The sequence below is a fragment of the Lepidochelys kempii genome, chromosome 1, assembly GCF_965140265.1.
Source record: "Lepidochelys kempii isolate rLepKem1 chromosome 1, rLepKem1.hap2, whole genome shotgun sequence".
Classification (NCBI taxonomy): Eukaryota; Metazoa; Chordata; order Testudines; family Cheloniidae; genus Lepidochelys; species Lepidochelys kempii.
In genome coordinates this window covers 237,992,660-238,020,071 of record NC_133256.1, presented here as the reverse complement: position 1 = coordinate 238,020,071, position 27,412 = coordinate 237,992,660, and the positions used below count along the sequence as shown (strand labels likewise).

General features: G+C 40.8%; 1 protein-coding gene across 1 annotated transcript in view; it reads right to left on the bottom strand.

Annotated features, from left to right (window-relative positions):
- RERG (RAS like estrogen regulated growth inhibitor) overlaps positions 1-27,412 on the bottom strand; it is a 132,974-nt gene that overhangs the window by 8,611 nt on the left and 96,951 nt on the right. The window contains exon 3 of the mRNA XM_073319312.1: positions 10,476-10,532. Coding sequence (XP_073175413.1) covers positions 10,476-10,532 — 57 coding nt within the window. The remainder of the gene's footprint in view (positions 1-10,475; positions 10,533-27,412) is intronic.

The following is a 27,412-nucleotide window of genomic DNA, read 5'->3' as shown; positions in this document are numbered from 1 at the left end:
AATAAAACTGAATTGGTCAATACATTTGTTCCAGAAGAGCATATTTCAATTCTTGCGGAAAATTCTTCCTCTGAGATCCATTTTGTAGCTCTTGGACCACATCCTCAGTTGGCATAAATTGTCTTTAATGGAACTACACTAACTTACACCAGCTGATCTGGTCTCTTGACTCCAATGTCTTGATCAGTACAAGTTCCATGGATATGGGGAGAGCAGAAAATGGGGGTAAAGTGTCGTCTTACAGCTCTGAAAGGAGATTTTTGCTTTATGCTTTTAGGAACATGTTTATTGTAGGAATAGGCAAACCAATTTGGATGAAATAAACACCTCCACAAATTTATGCCCAAACTTTGAATAGTAGCCAGGTCTGTTTTGAGTACAGATGGGCCCAAATTCTTTCTCATCCAGAGTTTTGGCTCATGTCCATCTCTAGTTTCAATGTTAAAAAAAGACAGCCTCACTGGAAGGTGACATATAGAAATAGTGTGAGAAAGTTTGTGCTCATGGTGTCTTCCACCCCCGTGCAACCTGGAAGCACTGAAGACCTAGAGAGTCTGTTCTGTGAAATTTTCAGACCAGTCTGTAGACCAATGAGATGCAGATAAGGTGAAATGAGATGCAAGCATGTGAACTTCTACTTGCTTAATAGCACTGAACTTTCAAACCATCATTTAAAAACTTCATTTTCCCTTGGATGAAGAAATATGGATAGGAGACTAGTTCTTGCCATAATTACTTGTCATAAAGTAACGAGCCAAAATCTCCTCTGTTACCCCCATGAAACTCCATAGAGGTCGCAGGCATTGCATGGCGTATATTCCTGCAGAATTCGTCTCCGTCTGATTTGAGAACTGTGAATCACGGCACACCCAGTTTACCTCTGTTCCACACAAACCTAGTGTTGTCTCGTATTGTTTTCCATGGATTTGCTCCAGCTGCATGAGTAAATTTTGTCTCTCTTCGCTGCTCTCTGCATCTACTCACTTGCTTCCTCTCAGCCCTTTTCAATCTTACCACTACTGGGACCAGGGACATCTCTTTAGCACTTACCGTCTAGGGCGTGACTTTGTCTGTCTGTCTGTCTGTCTCTCTCTCTGTGACTCTTCCCCACCTCCACATCTTTTGTCAAACCTCAACTAAAAATATTTTTCTTCCTTGCCTGTGACTCATAATTGCCTACTCTATCTCTTATTGCCCTTATGACATGCTTTTATTTTACTGGAGTGGAGCTAATGTCTGTTCACCCCAGTGGAGGATCTGGCCCTATGTGTTTATAAAACAGTTTTTTTTTTTTTAATGGTGAATGCATTCCTTCCCCTCTTTTTTTTATTGTCATATATGTAGAGCCATAAATATGCATGGGGCTTTCCATTCACGCTATGTTAAACTTACACACTCAAAAACCCCAAAGGATAAAATTTCCAAAAGCAACTAACAGCTTGCCTATATAAAAACTTAGGGCACTGCAGGCTAGTGTGGGGCAGATTTACACCTCACCTTGCTGTGAACTAAGTGTCAGTGTGGACCTTAGCCGCTGAACTCTAGAAATTTCCCTAGCGCACTTTGATCTACCCCACTTTGAAATGGGAGTACGTTAAAGGACACTGGGGAATTTTAGTGGGGGGGCAGCTGGGTCAACATGGATGCTTAGTGCATGGCAGGCTAGTGAGTGATAGATTACACCGCAACTAGTTGTGAACTAAGTGTTTTTATAGACAGGACCTTAGGCCCAGATTTTTAAACCTATTTCGGCATTGCTATGCTCAGTGTCACAATGCCTAACTGATTTAGGAGCCTAAATTTCATTTTCAAAAGATATTATCGCTAAGTCTAAATCCCATTGACTGTCAATAGAATTTAGACTCCTAAATCAGTTAAGCATTGTGGTTCTTACTGTTGCAATGCCTAAATAGCTTTAAAAACCTGGATATTAGTGATTTAGGCTCTTTGGCTCCTAAGTCATTTTTGAAAATGTGATTTAAGTTCTTAAATCACTTAAAATTTTTAACCCAAAAAAGTCAGGAAATACAACACTTAAGGCTTCAACAGGTAATGTACTATGTCCGATATGCTTGTCTCTCAGTACAAAGTTTACAACACCCACAGCAATATTAAGCTACACAAAAAACCCCCAGAAATGTGGGTCTAGAAAATATGGGCTGAATTAAGGCTGAATTTTACAACGCCCTTCGTGCCAACTGTCTGAGCAGAAGCCTCTGCCCCGACCAACATCTTGCTAAGGCCAGGCAGAGAGATAAGCAACAATATCAGAAAGAGCGCAGGATTCGCTAGGCTATGTTAAATGATTTTGCTGTGTCAGTACTGACTAGCCTCAGAATTTTTCAAATTTTTAACTTTTCCTTTTTAATTCTCCCCCACCCAAACCCAAGCAGAGGTACTGGTCCTCAGTGCGAGTTATGTCCACGACAAGCTTCAAGTTAAATAAGCCATTCGTGCTGTAGTTACACCTTTTTTTAAAGCGTCATTCGAGAGCAGGTGTGCACTTCCCTCCTCTAAATGAAAACTAGCCAAAGAGCCTTTGCTCACAATTGATTATTTTTTCATCACTTTGAGGCATAGAGCAAGCATGGGACATTTCAGTCCATCCAGAGAATGTTTCAGAAAATGAGCAAGTGTGAATAGGGTACAGTATTTTGCAATCATAACTGCTGTAGGCATAGCTAGTGCCCAATATACTACTTCCGGTTGTCTTCCATTTGTTTAATTCTGTGAAGTGTTTTGGGATACTGTATATATGTAAAGACTGCTATAAAACAGGCTGTATTTGATCACTGCCATCAAGAATGCTACATCTTGAGGCCGATATTAAAGAAAACATAAAACATATTAAATAAATGATTCCCACATCGTTCCAAGCTTCTTCCTCTGCTGTTCTTCATTGTGGCCTCTTGCTTTTGAGTCTGCCATGCTTTTTAAAGGCCAGTGTCATGGATTTAAAAAGTTCTAGGCCATGCCCATCTGCTTCCTTATGGATACTTCAGAGAAACAAGGAATGTTTTCACAGCTCATTTCCATAATACATTTTATATAAATTCCCATTGCAGAGGAGCACAGTGGGAGGCAACAGAAGATATCTTAAATTTGTATGAGGTCAAGTTAATTTTTCTTTGAAAATGGGAAAATTAAGTCTAGGAGAGGTGCATACCATGGTTCCAAAGGGAATGGTGTAGGGTCCCATCCTATTTAACATTGTTGATCCAGAAGGAATGAGTAGCATCCTTAATAAAATTCACAGAGGACACCAACGAAGCATATTGCAGCTGACCCAGCATAAGGCCCCATTCCAGCACAGCATTAAGCACAAGCCAAAGTGGAGAAGATTGTTCCCCTTACATCCTTGCTTAGGAGCCAACCAGAATCCAACTGCTTATAATTCCTGAGTGCAAGGACTAGGAAAGTCTAATGTCACTGCTAGATTCCTCCCAGATTGGCAGTGGGGTGAGGAGAGGGTATTGGTCTATTGGGAAGCAAATGCTGCTCTCTCTAAAGATTTTCACAGTTTCCCAACTGGAAGGCACTGCACTAAATCAGTCAGAACACCTCAGGCACCCAGCTGATGTGGGGCACTTCCTCATGCAACAGCTACTAAAGTTAGACACTTTTAAATCAGCAGATCTGGATAACTTGCATCTAAGAGTTTTAAAAGAGCTGGTTGAGGCACTCACTTAGACCATTACTGTTGATTTTCCATAAGTTTTGGAACATTGGGGGAGTTTCAGAGGACTGGAAGAAAGCTAATGTTGTGCCAATATTTAAAAATGGTAAATGGGATGATCAAGTTAATTATATGCCTGTCAGTCTGACTTTGATCCCAGGCAAGATAATGGAGCAGCTGATACAGGACTTGCTCCATAAAGAATTAAAGAAGAGTAATATAATTAATGCCAGTCAATATAGGTTTATGGAAAATAGATCTTGTCAAACTAACTTGATATTTTTTTTGATAAGATTGCATGTTTGGTTGATAAAGGTAATAGTGTTGATGTAATATACTTAGACTTCTGTAAGGCATTTGATTTGGTACTGCATGAAATTTTAATTTAAAAAGCTAGACATATAAAATATACATGGAACCAATTAAATGGCTTAAAAGCTAGCTAAAAGGTCTAAAAATGTAATGTAAATGGGGAATCATCATTGAGTGGATGTGTTTCTAATGGGGTTCACAGGGGTTGGTTTTTGGCTATTTAACATTTGTATTATTGACCCAGAAGAAAACATAAAATCATCATTGATAAAGTTTGCAGATGACACACTAATTGGGGGAGTGGTAAATAATGAAGAGGACAAGTCATTGATTCAGAGTGATCTGGAGAGCTTGATAAGCTGGGTGCAAGCAAAAATATGTGTTTTAATATATGTATACATGTAGGAACAAAGAATGTAGGCCATACTTATATGACTGGGGACTCTATCCTGGGAAGCAGTGTCTCTGAAAAAGATTTGGAGAGGGGTGTATAATCAGCTGAGCATGAACTCCAGTGCAACACTGTAGCCAAAAAGGGCTAATGCAATCCTTGGATGCATAAACAGAGGAATCTTGAATAGGAATGGAGAGGTTATTTTACCTCTATTTGGCACTGATGGAACCGCTGCTGGAATACAGTGTCTAGTTCTGGCATCCACCATTCAAGAAAGATGTTGAGAAATTCGAGAGGGTTCAGAGAAGAGCCATGATTTAAGGATTAGAAAACCTGCCTTACAGTGATAGACTCAAGGAGTTTAATCTATTTAGTTTAAGAATGAGAAGGTTAAGAGATGAACCGATTGCAGTTGATAAATACCTACATAGAGAACAAATATTTAATAATGGGATCTTCAGTTTAGCAGAGAAAGATAGAGCATGATCCAATGGCTGGAAGTTGAACCTAGATAAATTCAGACTGGAAATAAGGAGTAAAGTTTGAGCAGTGAGAGTACTTAACTATTGGAACAATTTACCAAGGGTCGCAGTGGATTCTCCATCACTGACAATTTTTAAACAAAGTTGGATGTTGTTCTAAAAGACGTGATCTAGGACAGAGATCAGCAACCTTTGGCATGCGGCCTGTCAGGGAAATCTGCTGGCGGGCTGGGACGGTTTGTTTATCTGCAGTGTCCGCAAGTTTGGCCGATCGCAGCTCCCACTGGCCACGGTTCACTGTTTCAGGCCAATGGGGGCTGCGGGAAGCGGCGGCTAGCACATCCCTCAGACCACGCTGTTTCCCACAGCCCCCATTGGTCTGGAACGGTGAACCACGGCCAGTGGGAGCTACAATCGGCCACATCTGCTGACGCTACAGGTAAACAAACTGTCCCAGCCCACCAGCAGATTTCCCTGATGGGCTGCATGCCAAAGGTTGCCGATTCCTGATCTAGAAATTATTTTGGGGAAGTCCATTGGTCGGTGTTATGCAGGAGATCAGATGAGATGATTACAATGGTCCCTTCTGGCCTTGGAATCTATTAAAATGTTCACGAAAGACAGACTTTAGAAAGACCGGTGGTGAAATGCAATGAACATACTGATCTTTTAGGCACTATGACTGCACTTGATTTGATAGGGGTTTCAGTTAACCCAGGGTATGGCTGAACTGGGTTTTTTGATATCATACTCTATATAAAGCAACATCATTTAATATGACTTTATGTACAGCACCTTGATGGAAGGGTGTATGTGCACACTCAAAGATGTGTGTGCTCTAATAACGTTCATTATTGTGATATTCGGCAGTTTAAGGCATATAAGTTATATTAAGTGATATAAGGCAGATATAAGTGTTTGTGGCTCATTTAGTAAGAGCAGGAGATAAGAAGGCAGGGTTCCTGGATACTTCTCTTAGCTGAGCCACTGACTTGCAGCGTGGCTTTTGACAAATTGCATAGTTTCTCTTTTTCTCTCTCTTCTTCAGTTCCTCACCAGTAAACTTTTTAAGTTCCATGTCTGAAAAGTGCATAGAAATGCAAAGTGTTTATCCAAAGGCTGTATTTTGGGCAAGAATCTACCAGTGTAATATTAAAAAAAACATGGAGTGATATTTTACTGGTAAATAATACAAACTCCATTGTCTGTAGCATTTCTCTAACTTCACTGTATTATTTGACTGTGATCAGAAAAGAAAAAAAATGTTCATGGAGGATGTGAAGGACGGGGGATGCTGGTAAAGAATCTTGAGTCTTACATTTTAATTATGTTGCCATTTAAGTTTTCTTGATACAACAGACTACTAGAATTAGTGATAGTATTGTTTGAGATTATTAGCTTTCTGATATCAGTTTAAATATAATATATAGATTACTTTAAAAATTGTAGTGTATGTCTATACTTAGACTGTAGCGCTTCAGTATACACACTACCTATGCTGATGGGAGTGGTGCATCTCTTTTTCTATGTACCTTCTGTATCCTCGGTGTGCATATATAGCACAATGTTTTGATTTGTTATAAACGGAGATTGATATGCCTCATATACCCAGGCAGGTGAAGAATTAGTAAAGCCCTGCAAATGTGCAGATATGCACAGATATCTGCAGACCATGTTTGAGAATCAGATGCGGATAAACATTTTGTATCCGCATAGGACTCTAGCAATTAGCCTCAATGGCTTGGTACCTTTAAAAAAAAGATAGCAAACACCTACCAAGAAAATAACTAAGCAATAAAGGTGTAGGGCAGCCAAGAGTTGGCGGATAGTTAATACTCTCTGGGTAATGAGCTCTGCTGATATTGTCATTCCTAGTACGTTGAGAATGGAAAAATAAAATATTAAGGGTGATACAGTTGTGCAGGGTCAACTGCACCTGTATTCCCCTTCTATGGTCCAGCAAGGGCACACACTCTTAGGCTTCTGGCTCCCCAGCTGCCTCCTCTCTTGGATGGAGACACATGTCTCTCTCCCTCTTAACTGGGATATTTCAAGACTGAGAGCTCCTTGCCTACATTAAGAATTCCTCAGTGAAGACCAGTTTCCTAAGCAGGCCTGCATTACTTTTCTTCTCCACAGTGTAATTGCATCCACACTTTCATCCACAGTGTAATTGCAAAAGCTGTTGCCACATAGCTCTTTCTAAGCAAGCACGTTTATTCTTAAGGTAAAAGCATTAAAGAGAAAATATGTTAAAAAATTAAAAGAGCCTACACGCATGCTAATAAACTTACCAGAGATCAACCCTTCACTCTAAGGGCTCACTCTGGCTGTTGAACATGCTTCAATCCCCACCAAGGGGTTATCCCATGATTATGAGTTCATAACTCCTTTTCTCAGAACAATAACACAGACTGAGCCAAATCCTTCCAACCCTTCCAGGAAAGATTACACACACACCCTTGCACATTTGTTGGTTCAGAAAAAAGGTCACGAGTAAATTTTAACTCAGGCTATTAAACTAAAAGTCCTTTCTTTGTTTGTGCCTGGAGACTCCAATATGAACCAGTATATGTGAGCCTCTTTCCAGGTGGTGGTAGCAGCTCTCTGGAGATGTTACAACCTGAGTTAATTTGCCAAACCACTCCCAACTGTTCTTAGTTCCTAGAGGGTTGTGGTCCCCCTCCCTTATGAAATTACACACAATCCCTGGCCCACAATGATACATAAACTTAATTCAGTAATGTTTAGCTTAATTCAATATGGTTTGTCCAGGAAATTACCCAAGCTGTCACACAGGGCACATGTATAGAAATAATATCCTGAGCAGCAACACTAGTGCTGCAAGACCCTCACTTTAAATGGGAGTTCCATGCACCAAGGGTCCTTAGCAAAGCCATGCTACTCCTTCATGCTCCCTCTTCATGTGTGTAGCAGCTGAACATTATTTAACTTAGATCCTGGAGGCATAATAATACACTGCACACAGAGGTAACATGAAGTCTCTAGTTTTTGTCTTGAAGCTTAAAGTGGTACTGAATCACATAAATTCCTTTTCATCTAAAATGTATTATCCCTTTCAGAAATTACAGGAGGACAAGGAATTTTATGCTGTTTTATTCACTTTAAATAGAACCCTAGTGAATTTCCTGTGCCTTGGAAGTTTTGATGCAAGTCCTGGTAGAAATGGGAATTGCCAAGGGAAAACCAACTTCTAGCATGGGAGAGTTAATGGATCCCATTGGATCTGATATAAAAAATCAGCTGTAAATATTACTCTTTTTCTTTTCTTTTCTTTTCTTTCTTTTCTTTTTTGTCGCTTGCAGCCTCAGTGTTTCTGGCAAAATCTCTTGTTGCTTAGTAGCCGTGTGGTATGCGTCTGTTTTAGTTCTACATTTGAAAAGTCACTTGACAAACATGCTTATTCTCAGTGTAGGGTAAATATGTCACACTGACACAGTTTATGTTGCTTTAAACAGAGAAACAGATTGATCTGATTCTTCAGAAGAACAGAACAAAACCAAACAAAACAAACCTCTCGCAGTAAAAAGCCATAGTAAACCCAGCTATGTACTATCTAAAGAGATACCTAGATGCTATAAGCCACCAAAGGATGCCCATGACGATAAGGCTAGATATAGTAACTGCTTCCACCAGAGGCTCCTATCATTGATTAATGTCCAATTGATGACATTTGTTAATTTTTGCATTTGTAATCTCTTCCATCTGACCATCTCAAAGTGCTTAGCTTCACAACAGCTGTATCAGATACTTCTCTCCAAAATTAGATGAATATGTAGAATTTAATAAATCAAAGGAGTAGCAGCCCTAGAAGCTGAGTACCTTTTGTGGAAGGAAGGAGATGTCAAAGGATCATGGGAGGGCAGGTGATCTTGTGGCCACTTACTTCCTGTGTAACCCAACACAAGTCACTTAGTTGTACAGGTCTGAAGATAGATTCTACTTTTGTGGGTGCCCAGCTTCAGACATCTAGGACCTGATTTTCACTGGGGCTGAGCATGCAATAATGTAATTACTTAGCACTTCTGAAAAATCAGGCCCCAAATTTTCAAAGGAGGCCTGTAATTTAGGGTACTTTTCTATTTGGTGACCAAATCTGAGACACTTTGGGCCCAATTTTGAGAAGTGTCAAACACCAGCACAGCTGAGATTGAAGTCAATGGGAGCTGTGGGTGCTGAAGAGCTGTAATAAGGACCTGGGTGTCTCAAGGTGGTCACCCAAAAGTGGAGACTCCCAAAATGAGAGGCACCCTTTTAAAACTGGGGACTAAGGGCTGAATGTTCAAAGGGATTTAGATGGTGTGACACTCAGTAAGTTAGGCACCTTCAAATGTGATCCATAAAAGCCAGCAGAGAGCTAGGTGGGGAGCTGCCCTATGCTAGCCAATGGGAGATGCTGATCAGAGGTGGTGTAAGCCGAGCCCTGCACCTCTTTCTCCAGAGATAAGCACCTAAGTCCAGGCTGCAGGAAGGCATCTATTTCTGCTTGCAATTCTCGGCCAGGGAGTTAGGGTGCCTCTGCCATTTTAGCAAGAAGCCAGTGGGTGGGGTGGTCATTTGGGACACACACACAGAGAGCACAAGCATGAGAATGACTCTGTTGCCTGGTGGCTAGAGCACTCACCCAGGATGTGGGAGACCCAGGATCCAGCCCCTCTGCTCCAGTGACTTTCATTGTTTATCCACAGTGCAACAGGAGAGATGAAGGGATCTGCACATCAGAATATCCCATAGCCCAAGGGTTAGGACACTGAGAAGTGGCAGATCCCTGTTCAAATCTCTTTTTCCTCTTAGGCGGGGGGACTTGAACTGGGTGGGGGGGTCTCACACCACTGGGCAAGAAGTGATGAGGGAAGTCATCCTCTCCCTCCCTTGCCCCCAACGGTTTTGTGTAAGCTTGCCTATGGGGACCTGATCCAGTAGGCAGCCTCTGATCACGCCTACCGGATAGAGCCCCTCAAGCTGGACATCTGTCTTCCCCTGGTTTGTAAATCGCTGAGGGGCTTAGGTGGGAGATGGGTGTCTGGACACCCACAGGGAGGCAGCAGTGTGCCTACTCAGAGGCAGAAACATTGACTCACTGCAAAAATGTAGGCACTGAGTGAGTTTAGGTACCTCCAGTGTTTCAGCAGGGGTTCTGTGCATTGCAATGGTCCCAAGTAATTTGCACAGCTTACACAGGAAATGACTGTCCACAGGATTATTCCTCCCTTGCCCCTTGGAACACTCTTCCCTAGCCCTTCTACCTTCCACAAAGAGTGGTCAGTTACTCCAAAGCAGAAAACTAACATCTTTATTTCCATGGGTCAAATTCTAGCCCCACAGAAATCAGTGGCAAAATTCCCGTTAACTTCAATAGGGGGCAGGTTTTAACCCCACATCCAGCCTTTGTTTGAATGTATTTATACTTGTTCATTGTGCTACATCAGTTGGCTGTTCATTCTAGCTAGGGATTTACCTCAGAGAAGCTTTAACATCATATTTAAAGGATGAATGAGGTTTTGGAATCTTTAGTGCATGCCTTTCCATTGCTTCTACAAAGCCAACACCTGCAGCATTCTGTAAGTATTTAGAATAAAGTATAACCTACCTAGAGTGGGGTCGTACTCCCAGATGAACCGTTTGGTCAGGAAGCGCACTACGAGAGCTGGGGGGACAAAAACATCACATATGAAATTTTAAAACCCCCTGACTCATTCACTTCAGAGGGGAGGGTTTTTGACTGTAGGCTCATATAGAAATGCTGAGCCTTGGGGTTACTAATTTTGAAAGATGCCTGATTGACAGCCCTGGAAACTGAATTCCTTGGTTTACTTAGAAAATATCTAAAGCAAAGGCAGTGGCAAAGCAAGCTCCCCTCATGCCTATGGGCTCAATCCTTCTGGGACCAGGCCATAAGAACAAGAGCTTATTCTAGCGCCCAGCTTTTTTGCTGAGATTGCCAACAAAAGTACCAATTGACAACAAGACTGAGATTCATAAACAACTACACATAGGCTACTGAAGAACCATCAGATGGTAACTTTCAATACCAATCCTGTCTGGCTTTAAACATAAGCCTGGCTCTTCCCAGTAAAGGAAAAGAGAAAGATATTGGGCCTGGTCCTCCTTTGCCCTGCTCCTGATGTAGCCAGTGAAGAGCAGTTGTAAAAAGAACTACCATTCTGATTCAATAGCATTTTACACTTTTTTTTGCACAAATGCAGGAGGATGATAAATTGGGCATTTTGTTGGTGTTTTATTCTTGGGGGGCACTAGGATATTGCAGTGATGGGTGCCAATACTGGAACCTGTGTATCTATAAATAGATCAACAGGCTCTGCATCTCCTTAACCATTTGTTTCCTCCATTTTTAAGCTACAGTATGCTACAATCCTTGTTCGGTAGTACAGTAAAAATTATGTGTTGGAATTTTGTTTTCAAACTATTTCTTGAGTAATAGCAAATGGAGCTTTTGGTATCTTTATTCCCCCCCCCCCATACCCCTCTTCCCCCCCCATTCATGCAGTTGAATATATTTGGGAGAATAAAGTATGTTTAGTTTTCATTTCATAATGGGAAATTATTCATTTAAGCTAACCTGTAATATATTAGAAGAAACACAAGTGACAAGGTCACGAGCAATTTATAAAGGACTTGATCCAGTAGGAGTTACCCAGGCAAAACTTGCACTGGGTGAAATTCAACCTGTACAGAGGAAAAGTATCAAATCCCTCTCTTGGCTTTAAGTGGTACATACTCTGTGTGCTGGCCATCTGCACCAGGAATAATTTAATCCACTGTACATAGGATTGAATACTAAATGCCAGCAGCTGATATACTATTCTTCTGAGTTTAGAGGGATAGAAATCAACCAATATAAACATCAAACACCTTTCATGGATGTGGCATGACTATGAACAAAGCTTCATCTGCACCTCTGTAGATATTTTCCTTCAGAGTGCTGAATTAGCCGTGAGGAGTTTTAATTATGTTTTTTTAATGGTCTACTGTCATGGCATCACAGATGTTTTGGATGGGGAAAATGCTCACTTAAGCGGATGAACTTTGAACACTGTGTTTATGTCCCTGGGTGTCTTTGGTAATTACCTTTGTACAAGTAAATTTATCCCACTGTGTCAATTCTTGAGTTATGTCTCATTGCAGGTTGAGATATTTCAGTTAAATGCAGACTACTTTCCTGTATTTATCACTAAGTGAGTAGAATTAATCTGTGTGTAGAGGGAAATCACCAGGCCTATGCACCACTTAAGCCCTCAAAATTATGCGAAAAATATACAGAGCTTAACTTCTTGTGTGTACTCCATCACATAATATTGCCGTGAAAATGCTATTGATAAGGTTGAGATGGCACTCCCCAGTTAAAATTTCTCTTTTTCCCAATAGCTTATAACTTCTCAGAAACACACACCAAGGAAGGGCCAGGCTGCTGAATATTGCCAGTGTAGTGACCAGGGGACCCAAGATTTTCAAAAGGGATTAGCTGTTTTGGGTTCCCCACTTGAAATGCTTTTGAGTGTTCCAAACGCCTACCTTCTGAAAATCAGGCCCCTTCAAGGCATTTCACATTGGGCATCCAGAAAAACCTGAGGCACTCAAAGTAACCAGTCCCTTTTGAAAATCTTGGCTTAGGTCTTTTAAATATCATTAAGCAAATCTATAAATCTGATATATAGTTTGGTTTTTCTCTTGGGGTGTTTTTCTCTTGTCTACTTGCCAGCTTGTGTATCCAGCTATAGCATTTCACATCTACTTGTTAAACAAATTCAATTAATGAAATCGTAGTTCTATACGTGCATCCTGCAATAAATACTTTAGAGCATCAGATGAGTCACAGTAAGTGTCAATTTTAGAAGCAAAATCTTAATGCTTATATACTATATGATCATGCCTGATTTTGACTCTTTCTTTTTTAAAAAATCTAAGATGGTTTGAGTCTAGTATAGATGTAATTCAAGCAATTTAACTTGAAACAAAAGCGTGGTTTGAATCCACAGTTCTAGAAGTGACAATTCTAGGCCATTTACCAACAACAGATAACCATAATTCTTTCTTCATAATGAAATACACGTTTTCAGAGCTGGGACAGGAATCCTATTGCTTTAGCTCTGAAAAACACAGGCCTCTTCCATTTGAACTAGAGGAAAAGCTCTGCTGGCTGCTAGCCAAAGCGATAATTTTTACGTTTTTTCTAAGCTGCAACCAACCAATATAGGGCAACACATGCACAATTTCTGATCCTACTCAGAAAGATATTGATCGAAAAAATATAGTTAATAACTTTGCTTAATTACAACCTATTTTCTTCAAATATAGCCCGACCATGAGTTTTCAAGAACACTTAACTAAACATAAAAGTTTGGAGAGGTAATATTAATAAGACATTCCTCAAGGAGATGACAACATTGGACAAAAGTCCGTTTCAAATTCGGGTAATTTTTGGATAATCTGTTTTTTTAAAGCAGCTCTTAGAATATTTCTGAGAAGTATAAAGAAAATTAAAGGCAAAGTTGATTAGAGTGGATATGGCAATTTTCAGGCCAAACTAATTTTCCAGGCCAAAAGTTTTCAGAGTTAAATAGGGTTTTATGATGCAAATTTAACTCTAGAAAGACAATATTTTAAAATGTGGGCACAAGGGCTGAAGTTAAGATTTAAGGCTCAATCTTAACTTCTCAAAATACCTGACATTTGACTGCTTCATTTCTCAGGCCCGGTCTAAACTTAACAAGTTTTACTGGTATAACTGTATCAGAGAGGGTGTGATTTTTTTTTTTACTTGCATAATTATGCCAATAAAAGCCTTAGTGCAGACACAGTTACATCAGTATAAGGTGTTTTATAATGGTATCACTTATTTCACTTTCCTGCACTGGGCTAAACTATACTGATATGATAAACGCTTTTGTACCACTATAACTGCAGCTGCACTATGGGGTTTTGGCCACTTAACTATGGCATAGTTAAAGAGGCAAAACTCTTAATTGTAGGCAAGACCTTAGCCTTGACTTTGAACTGTTTGGGTTTTTTTATAGAAAGTTTATATTGGAGTGGGGAAATAATACATGGACAGGGTTTTCCTGACAAGCATCCAGAAAGCATCCTAACTACATTCTCTCCTTCAGAGATAAGCTTTCAAATGGTTTCTGTTAACCCTGTAGCCTTCTAGAAGAGTCGGCTCTCACTCAATCATGAATCCAGAACTAATAGTATGTAGTCCATCACAACCAATCCTGCCTAAAATTCAAAATACAATGTGAAATGTTGCCATGAAGATTCCACAGCTATTCAGAAATTGGTATATATTCCATATGCCAAGGAAAGTTTTGCTGATGTAGAAAATTTCATGAAACAGGCCAAATAATTTTAACTCCGTGAACTCTAAAGGGGGTAAATTTCAATACCTCTCTTAATTTCACAATTAATATTCCAAACATCTCTATGAAAGACCTTCTCAATAGTTACTACTTTTTTAAAATAGAAAACTAAACACATAATTCTGCCAAAGGGAAAACCTAGATGCAACCTTAATTATGAGGGCACCAGCACACATGCTTGGTGAGTACTCTCGGATGCATACTCAAAGATAGGCTAGCAGCGAGCATTTCACCACTTATTTGTATACCCTCAGAACAGGCAAAGAGGAATGGTCTGTGTAATACTGTGCAATGAGAGAAGAGCAGGGTAACAACACTAAGCACTGCTTCCCCTTCTGTTTATTCTGCTGAGTATAGGAGTTCTTGCTGAGGTCACCTATAATTATTGCTGTACATTAAACCACCAAAAAGAGTGGAAAGTCCCATGTGTGACTTATGTTGAGTTGGAAACGTTTCTTACCTGTCTGACTTTTGCAATCCTACACTAAAAAGAATGTTTAGAGTTTAATACCTGGCTCACTGTTACAAAATCTCTGCACTGGAATGGATCAGCTATCACCAGCCAACGTGGTGATGTGCTGCCGTGTTGTAACAACTTTTGAGAGAGCCCGTGTCTTGAGTTGGGGTTGCTCACAAAGAGGAATGATGAGGGTCTAGGGAATCTATTCACCTTTTTTCCCATTTAAAAAAAAATAGGTTTACACTTACAATGTAAAATGAAGTATCTTAGGATGAGGGCATGGGAAACTAAGGTGACAGAAAGGAAGTCAGTCAGTCAAGCAGCAGAGTCTGAGAAGAGGAGGCTTGGGGGTGAGTGATGGGGTGGGGGCTGGGAAAGAGAGGTGGGAAATAGCCACTCTGAAGGAAAAGATAGAGAGCAGCTGTCTGGAGTGGACTTCAAAGATAACCAAGGTGTGCAGGTGAAGGAGCCAAAAGTCACAAGAAAAGGTCAGAAGAATTGAATGTCACCACTATGACCTTAAACCTAGAGAGTGAGTGGAGATGTCAGCATTAGCTGCAGAGAAAGGAAAGAGACAGCTGTTGGTGAGCACAAGGAAGCTGAAGAATAGAAGATCAACGTGAGTTCTGCAGATGAGACAGGAAGTGGGGTAAGTTGTCTTGTATTTGTCCCCATAGAGACCTCAGATTCTGTAGAAATAAAATATAGTAATACACTCAGGAGGAAACAGAATGCAAGAAGGGAAGGTGGGGAGAGAGCTGGAAGATGCAGAGCCTGGCGGTGAATGGATCTGAGTGGCTATTTCCCACCTCCCTTTCCCAGCCTTCCATCACTTCCCCGCAAGCCACCTCTCTCTTCACACTGTGAGGATTGACTGACTTCTTTCCTGTTGTCTTAAGTTTCCCCTACCCACATCTTAAGATACCTGCACTCTTGGCAGGAAGGACAGGACAGTGACTCACCTACTTATCCATTGATGATGATGATAAAAGAGATAAAAGGAGTCACCTTTGCCCTGAACCGTGAGGTTTGTTTAGGTATGATAACCAACCATCAAATAATCCAGCCCTTTGTGAAAAATCCAACCACAGGATCTGATCTAAAATGCAATTGTGATTGAAAAAATAATATTTTCAGATACATTTTACTGGTGCCAGCATTGCTAAGGCATCTATCACTGGAGGATCTAACCAGGCACCATTGTATATATTTAGAAGAACATCAGTTCCTTCTAGAAAAGGGACCAACATCTGCTCCCCTTCTCTTCAGATTGAAGCCACGTATGAGAAATTAAATCTAGGTGATTATTTTCAGCAATAATGTTATGGGGTCAGTTTCAAAGGCCTGCAGAAAGAGATGCTTCTTGTAATGCCTCTTGAAGGTTGTAGGCAATGGTATTATCCACTGGGCCAATGGGACCGTGCCCAGGGGCCTTGGCCAATTGTGGGGGGCTGAAAAAATGGGCATCTCTGCATCCCGCTCAGAACACCTGACGGGGAGTTGGATGAGGGGGCTTGCCCCATTCTCCCCCTCCCCCCCTAAGTCCACCCGGCACTCCTGCTGGAGAGCGAGTCAAGCCCCTGCGCCCGGACCCAGCTCCCCATTAGAAGTCATAGAATCATAGAATATCAGGGTTGGAAGGGACCCCTGAAGGTCATCTAGTCCAACCCCCTGCTCGAAGCAGGACCAATTCCCAGTTAAATAAGTGCTGGAGGGGGGACTGCAGGTGGAAAGGGTGGGGAAGGGCCCTCACTTGCTGTGGCCAAGGGCCCCACAAACCTCTAATCTGCTTCTGGTTGTAGGACTCTGGCTCAGCCTGATCTCTAATAGCAGCGAGTTCCACAGATCGGGGTCCGCCACAAAGAACACTCGTGATGCCGCCTCAAAACATTGTACTGCTTGTGAAGTGCTTCATCTTTCAGACTTGTCAGGAAGGAAAAACCAGATTAGAATTTGCTTTTCCTTTCATAGACACAACACCCACAAAAAGGAATCAGTGTCACCACATTCAACTGATTTGAAGTCATTTGTGTTGCGCAGAGTTTAAGTGAGGATAGACTCTCTCCCATCACTGTCATTCACTCACTTTCAAGTCTCCTGCCAAGTTATTCTTGGGAAAGAAACATGAGCATCTGTCATCCGCAATGTAACTCCACTGAAGGCAAGGAAGTTACACCAGCAATTAATTTGGCACTTGGGCTGAGATTTGCAAAACCAGCTCAGGGATTTAGCCACACAACTAATTAATTTCACTGGGATATGTGTGACTGAGTCCCCTATTCAGCATTACAAATCTCAACCCATATCTTTTGGACCATTATATTAAATCATCCAGTTGTACTTAGATCTCTGTTTGGATACAGTGACATACAAATGCTCTGGCTTCTGCTAAATTTACAATCTGCCTGAATACATGACTTCATGAATTTATTATCTTGCCAACTAATACAAGCCGGGCTTTTAGTGGGAGAGAGAAAATGGATTTAAGATTTTTGTTTTGTTTTTTTAAATAGAGCTTAGAGTTTCACTAAGAAAAATTACATTTCTCTCCAGTGAAATAATTGATGAATGATGATTCTTTTAGACAATGAGTGTTTGAAGCCATAAAGATGGCCTTGAAGTAATCACATTATTTAAAACATCAGCAAGTCTGTTGTTGTTGTTATGATGGTATATCGTCTTTAAACTATATTTGGTAAGAGAAGCTGATGTGGCTAAAACTAGTTGTTATAACGAGCAAAGGGTAGTTATGTAAACTAAGCTACTCATTTTCTAAAAATATTTTTCTTTGAGTCCATTGCTTATTTTTTCCTTTTCGTGGTCTCCTGTCTACCTGAATCTCCCCTGACTCATAGCACGTGACAAGCCCTGTAAGATGGCAGCTGTACGGTATTGTGGAAGGTAATGTGATCAGAAAAGGGCACTGCATTCAATCCAAAAAGAGGATGGATTGTTTTAAACCAATACACAGAAGCATTTTCTTTGTTTCTAAAAGTGCAGATCCCTCGGGAGAAACATCTGCATCAACGTCAAGCACAAAGGGCCATATTCTGATCTCAGTTATACCAGTATAGAGTAAATACATTTGGCCCAGCATTCGTGGCTCTGGATTGTCTTTGTCTGACATTCTTTCAGCTAACTCAAAGCTAGACATAGAGATCAGTGGTGGTGCTGCAAACACTAAGGGAACATTTTTCTCTGCATTTCAACTTCTTTCAGGACATGCATTGTGGTTAATCCCCTTGTTGAGGTTTAGCACATAAACAAAAAGGGGGGATTTAATAGGCTTATGGAGCGGGATCAGAGGGGAAAAAAGAAAGGAAAACATTATCAACATCAAAACTGAAAATATTACATTGTCTCATTGTTCCCCTAACTAGTACATTTTACTCACTGTCTTAAATTGTGAACACTTTAGGACCAGAGACTGTCTACTTCTATGTTTTTGCAATGACAGCACAAGGCCCTCAATTCTTATTGAGGCTATGATAATATACATGACATAAATAATAAGAATAGTAAATGCAGACAGATTGGGACTGGCTTGCTCTGTGCTGAGAGTTGCTGGACTGCTCTTTTTTCTCAGGAGATTGTGTGGCTTAGGGATACTGCAGGCTGGTGAACCCCCTCCCCAGCCCAAGAAAGAAGCAATGCCACGCTGGGGTCTCTTTCAGGCTCTTATCTCAGGACACAGTTTATTATTTGAATATAATACTCACAAAGTGATGCAAACCAAAGCTGTTGTTTTTTAACCCTGACCCACAGCCAGCTGTACTGGACCAGAGGCCTTTCCCCTTGCATCTCTGTCTAACCTGGAAAGAGGACATACCCTTCCTTTAAATCCCTGCTGAATTGTGTGACAGGCAGCCCTTAATCCTATCCTGGCTGTTTCACTCTATCACTGTCATCCAAGGAATTTGTCCAACCATATTAGCTTGGGCTATGATTCTATTAGATCTCAAACTAATCTAGAGATGAGCTCAAAACCAGACATCACAATGATTCAACCACACCTATATTGTGAAAATGGTGTGGAGGGTTTGGAATTCCAGCCTCAGTCCTCAATCTGAATTCCACAGTTATTCCACAATTCTGTAAGGGCCCAAGCCAATATCCCACACCCAGGCACCTCCAGGTTTTGAGATATTTGAAGTATAGATCTTAGGTTTGTATCTTGGGTCTATCTTTAGGCTAAACAAGGGTGGATGTGGGAGTGCTTGGATGGCAGAACATCAGGGAATGCCTGGCAACAGCAGAATGTCAGCAGTTCAGTGGGTAGCTCTCCCACAGAGTCAAAAGGGAAGCAACGTTCCACCAGTGTGTTAGGAGACACAGGGCTCTTATAGATTAAATGTAAAGCTATGTGTTTATTAATAAGACTAGAGCAGTTTTCACAAAGTCTGAGTGTTCATCCTAGTGCCCTGGCCAAACTCCAAACTGGGTATTATATTCTGCTTATTTGAAAGTGTCCCTGTATATTCAATCTGGTATGATATTCTTCTTTTGCTTTCTTTACTAAAGAGGTGAGCAGTGTTGTTGTACAATGCTAAATGGTGGTTGCATTTCATCCTAGAGATGCCTGCATTTTAATCCTGGGTGAAATGATTGGACTGGAAGTACATACTTGTTGGTCTGTTGAAATGTTGGTAATAGGACATTTATTTCAGATGCAAACAGTTCAGTGTAGAAATTTTTGCAGACAGCTTCCATCCCTGTTCTGTCGATTACTGCTTTTCCATCCTTGTTCTTCAGCACTGTTATTGTCGACCTGTACAGTGTCAATTCCCGTTTGCATTTTTTGAGGCTTCTGCAATCTTCAGCTGTCTTTGAGAGCCTTTCATTTTGGTACTTCTCAAAGTCCTCCTTTAGTCGTCTTATCAGCTTGCAGAGGAGGGAGTACTCGAGTTTGTTCCTATCATTTCGCTTCATATTCCTCTTCTTCTCTAGCAAGTTCCTCGTTTCCTCCAAGATTCTTCCCTTCACTCTTTTTGGTCTTCCTTTCTTGGCTAATTTCACACATTACCTCAGCTTATCAGCAAAGTTTTTATAGTCCTTGTCACAGTTATCTATGAAACTCCAGACTTTCTTGGTAATGTTCACTTTCAGGATTGCCTTGTTGAATATTTAGGCCGCTGTCTCTGATTTGCCATCTCTACCACTTTCTTCTCCACCTTTTCATTGAAGTTGAGCCATGCTCTGAGCAAGCAATGGTCACTATCGGTGTTGAATAATAGCACTACTGAGATGTCTTGTACGATGCACCGTCTATTGATCAGAATATAGTCGATCTCATTCTTGTTCTTTGCATTGGGCATGACTCATGTCCACCTCCTCCTGGCTGCCTTCTTAAACCAGGTGTTACCAATGAACATTTCTTTTGTCTCCTGTCAGAGTTTCCAGTCACTCTCCTCATGGATTCAGTTTGCTGATGCCATACCTTCCAATGAACTTTTTGCCTTCTTTCTCTCTTCCGACCTTGGCATTGAAGTCTCCCATTGCAATTGTATATGTGGATTTTCAAGCAAGGGTTTTCTCGAGCTCCTGATAGAATTCTTCCACATCATCCTCTTCAGTTGTGCTTGTGGGAGCATAGATGAGATAATCTTGAGGGTGCTGTTTATGTTCAGTTGCGGGTTTAGCACTCTGATGCGTGATGACTTGAACTTGCAGGAGATGATTTTTGAAGACCATTCCTGGTTGACAAAAAAAACAATTCCTCCAATGGTACTTCCATCTCCTTTCTTCATTGTGTTTTGCAGAAACCAAGGACGTCGCAGGCTGCCCTTGCCTTCTACTCCATTAGATGGTTGATCAAGTCATAACTCATCAGTGTCCTGCAGTTGTAGGTACACACTGAGAGGGCAGGTTTCAGAGTAGCAGCCATGTTAGTCTGTATCCGCAAAAAGAAGAGGACTACTTGTGGCACCTTAGAGACTAACAAATTTATTTGAGATAAGCTTTCATCGGATGCATGCAGTGGAAAGCTCATGCTCAAATAAATTTCTTAGTCTTTAAGGTGCCACAGGTACTGCTTTTCTTTTTTACTGAGAGGGCAGTCGTTTTTATGGCCCCTGAGATTCTTAGCAGCCTCTCATCAATCGAACTCCACACTGCTGCCATGGAATGGATCGAGGGACGCCCAGGGAACTGGGGTCAATTTATTTATTTTGTTTTAGCCATTTCTTCAACCATGTGCTACCTGTGCTGTCAGTGGCATGTTTACCTCCTCAACTTAGCAACTTTCCCCTCACTGGGTTGGTCGTCTGACACCTTAATAGCATGGTCAGACCTACTAGAGAATACACTCAGCTATCATCGCTGTCAGACAAGCCAGGGTCACTGCTGCACTGCTTCTCATCAGCGAAGTTCGACATGCAGTTTACCAAATGAAAGAAGAAAAAACTCCAAGAAAAGATGGACTGAAAATCAAAATAATAAGAGTCAGAAGCCAAGACCTCTGGGAAATCCTTGCTCAGATGTTTAGCTGTTACATGAAAATACAGAGAATACTATCTAGCTGAAAGGAGACCAACACCATTTTGCTGCACAAGAAGGGCGATCATGAAGATCTAAAGAACTATCATCCAATATGCCTGCTCTCACTTGTCTACAAGCTGTTCTCCAAAATAATAGCAAACTGACTCTCACAGAGTCTGGATGAACAGCAGCTGAGAGAGCAGGCAGGTTTTCAAAGAAATTTCAGCACAATGGACCATATCTTCACTATAAACCACCTATTGGAGCACTGAAGGGACTACAAGTTCCCTTTATGCATTGCCTTTGTCGACTATGAAAAAGCATTCAACAGCATAGAGATCAATGTAGTTCTGAAATCTCTTGCAGAGTAGGGCATTGACACAAACTACATCAAACTACTACAGGAAGCAAACTGTGACTGCACTATGGATATAACTCTGTTCAATATTCCCCTTTGCATCCCAGTCAAAAAAGGTGTGAAGCGAAGAGACACGGTTTCACCAAAACTCTTCACAGCCTGCCTCGAAATGGTAGGAGAGCAGATAAACCACCTCAGATTTGTAGATGATAGTGTGCTGATTGCCGAAAACACTATCAAACTACAGAAATTGGTGCGAAAACTCAACACAAAAAGCAGCCAAGTCGGACTGAAAATGAATCACTCTAAAATAAAATCTATGCAGTCTGATGCCTTGCCAAAAGCCCAAATAATAGTCAAGGGAGAACAAATAAAGAAGTTGAGCAATACATCTATTTGGGACAAATTCACATGCGCCATGATCAGGAAGGCGATCTCTCGCAAAGAAAGAAAGCTGGTTGGTGCGCATTCAGTTCTATCAAGGATGTCCTCCATGGAAAAATCAACAAGACAACACACACCAACCTCTTCAACTCAACAGTATTGCCGACAATGTTGGGCAGCAGCGAAACCTGGGCGCTGATGAAGATAGAGGAGCAACAATTGTCTGTCATGGAGAAGGCGATGGAAAGAAGAATTCTGGGGATTTCAACCCGTGATCAAGTCCCCAATTAAGTGATCAGACAGCAGAGTGGAGTGCAGGACATGGTTGTTGAAAGCAGGTATAATAAAATGCGATGGGTCAGGCATACAGCTAGCCTCACTGAGAATCAATGAACTGCAGCTGTCGCCAAGTGGTACCCACAGGAATTGAAACTACCACTCTGCCAACCTCCAAAGCGATGGCAAGATTTTATTATGAAAAGGCATGGCTGCACGTGGAGAAGGAAGGCCAAGATAAGATAAGAATGGAAGACATGTTGTGATCGGTGCAATCTATATGAGGGCTGAAGGACCAATTGATCAAAGTGAAATCATTGATGTAAAAAATCAATTTTTAAAATGCTTTGGGAACTTTCTGGATGATTGAGTCTAGATAGAAGTATTTATCCATTCAATTTATTAAATAAGGGTGAACCGGTTGATATAATGTGCTTGGACTTTCAGAAACCTTTGACAAGCAGTCATGGGATAAGAGAGAAGGTCCTCTCATGGATCAGTAACTGCTTAAAAGACAGGAAACAAAGGGTAGGAATAAATGGTCAGTTTTCAGAACGGAAAGAAGTAAATAGTGATGTCCCCCAAGTATCTATACTGGGACCAGCACTTCCAACATATTCATAAATTATCTGGAAAATGGGGTGAACAGGGAGGCAAAATTTACAGATGATACAAAATTACTCAAGGTAGTTAAGTCCAAAGCTGACTGCAAAGTTCTACAAACGGATCTCCCTAAACTGGGTTACTGGACAACAAAATGGCAGATGAAATTCAGTACTGATAAGTGCAAAGTAATGCACACTGGAAAACATAATCCCAATTATACATACATAACAATGGGGTCTAAATTAGTTGTTGCCACTCAAGAAAGAGATCTTGGAGTCAACATGGATAGTTCTCTGAATACATCTGCTAAATTTGCAAAGATAGTCAGAAAAGCTAACAATGTTGGGAACCATTAAGAAAGATATAAATAACAAAGACAGAAAATTTTATAATGCCACTGTATAAATCTAGGTATACCCACACCTTGAATACTGCATACAGTTCTGGTTGTCCCATTTCAAAAAAGATATTGGAAAAGGTACAGGGAAGGGCTACAAAAATCATTAGGAGTATGGAACAGCTTTCATATGACTAAAAGGATTAAAAGCAAAAGGACTGTTTAGCTTAGAAAGGAGATGACTAAGGGAAGGATATGATTGAGGTCTATAGCATCATGAATGGTGTGGAGAAAATAAATAGAGAAGGGTTCTTTATCCCTTCACACAACACAAGAACCAGGGATCACCCAATGAAATTAACAGGCAGAATTTTTAAAACAAACATAAGGAAGTAATTCTTCACAAAATCCACAGTCAATCTGTGGAACTCATTGCCAGGGGATGTTGTGAAGGTCAGAAGTATAATGGGGTTCAAAAAAGAATTAGATAAATTTATGGAGGATAGTTCCATCAATGGCTTTTAGCCAAGATTGTCAGGGATGCAACCCCATGCTCTGGGTGTCCCTAAATCTCTGAATGCCAGAAACTGGAACTGGATGACAGGGGATAGATCACTTGCTAATTGCCCTGTTCTGTTCATTCCCTCTGAAGCAACTTATACTGGCCACTGTGGGAAGATAGGATACTGGACTAGATGGACCATTGGTCTGATCCAGTATGGCCTTTCTTATGTTCATTCATTGTATGTATATTCATTCAACAAGCTAATTCTGGTCTCTAGGGGACAAAGAGTTTTATGCAATTAACAGTCTCCCCTCAACCATGTTGAAGAAAGCACTGCACTTGAGTCACACAAGCTTCACAAATGCAAGACTGAAAGCTCTTTCAGGCAGGGACCATCTACTACTCTGTGTTTGTAATGTACCTAGCACAATAGGGTCCCATCTTGGTTAGCTGTCAGCTATTACTGTAATAAACACAATTAATAAAGTATAGATATTTAATCTTAAAAATAAAAGCTTATGGTGGGTTTTTTTTTAAAGCACACAGTATTTGTCTAATTCTGCTCCCACTGAAGTCTAATAAAACTCTCACTGACGTCAATGGAAGCAGAGTTAGACCAATGCCTGGATGCTTTTGAAAACCCTGCCCTTAAATGCTGTAGAAGTTGATGCTGGCAGAAGGGTAAGAGATCCATTCACTGCCTTTTGTTTTCAGAACCTTAGTACAGCAAAGAAAATCATTCTGATTTAAGATGTTGGAAATATATGAGAGCTATTTATGAAAACTTCTGGCAATTATCACACTCCAATGTTAATTTTACCTATTCTTATTATCTCTTATCCTGCTACTAGTGTGGTAAAATTTCATAACAAAATAGCTTTTCAAAATCCTATATATATTATTCAGCTTGAAAGAATGAACCTATTTTGTAAATTAGTCAATAAAACAATAATTCACTCAATTTCTAATGCATAGAAAGAAATGGCAGTAATATTCTACCCTGTTACCATCTGTGTTAGAAAATGTATTGATAACAGTTGCCATGTATCAAATATGAGCAGGAGGTATAGTTTAAATACATTATCTAGCCCATAGTATGCTGTTCCAATATAAAGCATGGATTTACTAAGAACAAATCATGCCAAACCAGCCTGACTTCCTTCTTTGGCCAGGTAACTCGTTTCGTGGATGGGGGAATGCAGTGGACATAATATACCTAGGCTTTAGCAAGGCTTTTGACACAGTCCCACATGGCATTCTCAGAAGTGAGCTGGAGAAGTGAGCTCGGCAGAACTGCCAATAAGTGGATACATAATTGGTTAAACAATCGCAAACAAAGGGTAACCATTAATGGAATGACATCAGATTGGCAGGAGGTCTTAAGTGGGGGTTCCACAGGGATCTGTTCTGGGTCTGGTGTTGTTTAACATCTTTATTAATGATCTGGATGTAGAATTAGAGAGCATACTGATCAAATTTGCAGATGACACAAAGTTAGCGGGGTTTGTAAACACTTTGGAGGATAGAACTAAAATTCAGAGGGATCTTGATAAATTGGAGAACTGGACTATAGACAACAAAATAAAATTCAGCCAAGACAAATGTAAGGTGCTACATGTAGAGAAGAAAAAACAAATGCACAAATACAGAATGAGGGATAACTGGCCTGGCAGCAGCACTGCTGAGCAGAATCTGGGAATTGTAGTGGATCACAACCCCAACATGAGTCAACAGTGCAATGCTGTTGCAAAAAAAAAAAAAAAAAAAGCAATTTTGGGTTGCATTAACAGAGGCATAGCATGGGAGGTGATAATACTGCTCTACTCAGCTCTGGTTAGGTCTTAGCTGGAGTACTATGTCCAGTTTTGGTCACCAATGTACAGAAAAGATGTAGAGAAACTGAAAAGGATCCAGAGTTGAGTGACAAAGATGATCAAAGGGATGGAATGCAAGCCATTTGAGCTGAAGGAACTGGGCATGCTTAGTTTGGAAAAGAGGAGATTGGGAGGAGGGACATGATAGTGGTCTTCATCTTCTTTATGGCAGCCCTTCAAGTATTTGAAGAAAAATTGTTCTCTCTTGTCACAGTGAGAAAATGGGTTCAAACTACAGCATAGTAGACTTAGATTAAATATCAGGAAAAACTTCCTAACTGAAAGAACAATAGGAAAATGGAACAAACTGCCTAGGGAAGTCATGAAGGTTTTCAAAAAAGGATGGATAGCCATCTGTCTTGGATGGTTTAGACACAACAAATCCTGCATCTTGGCAGGCGGTTAGAATAGCCGACCCTTGTGGCCCCCTCTAGCCCTATGGTTCTATGATTCTTTGATACAAAGTCTCCCAGGCCTACTTCTGAAGTGGTGCAGCTTACGTACCTCCTCTTGCTCAGTGCTGTGTTAAAGTCTCAGTGTAACTGTAGATCAGAAATTGGGCTTTTGATTTGTACCATTCTTTCTGAATTAAGGTGGTAGGTGACAGCATGCCATACCAGTGTTCCTCTTCTAGTTCTATCAGTATCTGCAGAATTTAGGCTTCCTTGAAGGTCTATCCTTCAAGGGATGGAGAGTTCTTATGTCCCATTAAAATCAACTGGAATCGAAGGCAGTATCACATGTTACATTTTTATTTTTCTTGATTGCAAAGGGAACCTTCTGGATGGTTCTCGATGTGGTAGGGTCTTATTAAGTCTGCAGACAGTTGGACCAAAATACATTGGAGTCGCATGAACTGTGACTGCTCCCATTCATCTTAGTGTGGTGTTGACTCTGAAACCTAATGATAACAATGTAAAGGTCAACATTGCTACATAATTCACTACTGTTTATTTTAGTAGAAACATCTGTTTTGGACTGTGAACAGAGCCTGAGTAGAATACCACAACTTCTCATCACTAATCTGAGCTTGACCATTTCGGGATTTCACATTCCTTACATCCACTAGCATCTTTTGCAAATTTGAAGCAAATGAGAAGTGATCCACATCCAAACCTTTTCTCAGATTTGGAAATGGTTAATTTTTGTGTTTGGTTTTTCACATGCCCCACTGCTTCCTGGTTTTGGCTGGAATTAGACAGGGAAGTAACAAATTATCAAGAGACCGCCCTTCCTTGTTGCAGTTAGAGCCCAACTGTAAGCAGGAAGTACTGGGAAGTCTTGCAAAAGCATCTGTCTTCCAAGTTTTCAGCACTATGACAGGCCAAAGAGGTTCAGATAAACATCAGAATGTTAAAGATTCTAGAACTACTGCTCACGATCCCACAAATCTCTACAGTGTTCACAGAGTAAACTCAGGAGGACATGTGATGGGGCGGTGGACATTTGTAGGGTAACAATGAATGTACTGAAAACTGACATTATGGATTTTTCATGATTCCCCTCCCACTTTTATAAGCCTGCCCCTAAAGGAGATTCTCTACTACAGCACCATTTCTTACCTTGCACCGAGTATGTGTATAGGAGAGTTTTGGGAATCAATCATTTCTGATTATGCAGTTGGTTCATTTCATATCACAGTTCCTTGTTTAACTGGAAATTTGGAGGCAGATTATATAAATATTTGCTTTGTGTGACCTCTTTGATCTGAGGGGCTAACAGCCCCCTAAATGAAACTTGCAAGGACAGGGAGGGGGTCCAAAAGTAATGAATGGAGAGAGAGGCAAAAGAGCAAAAACAGGAGAGAGTGTGGTGTAGGCCACAGTGATCTTCAGATGTCTGTCAGTATTTATTGCCAATATATATTCTTAAA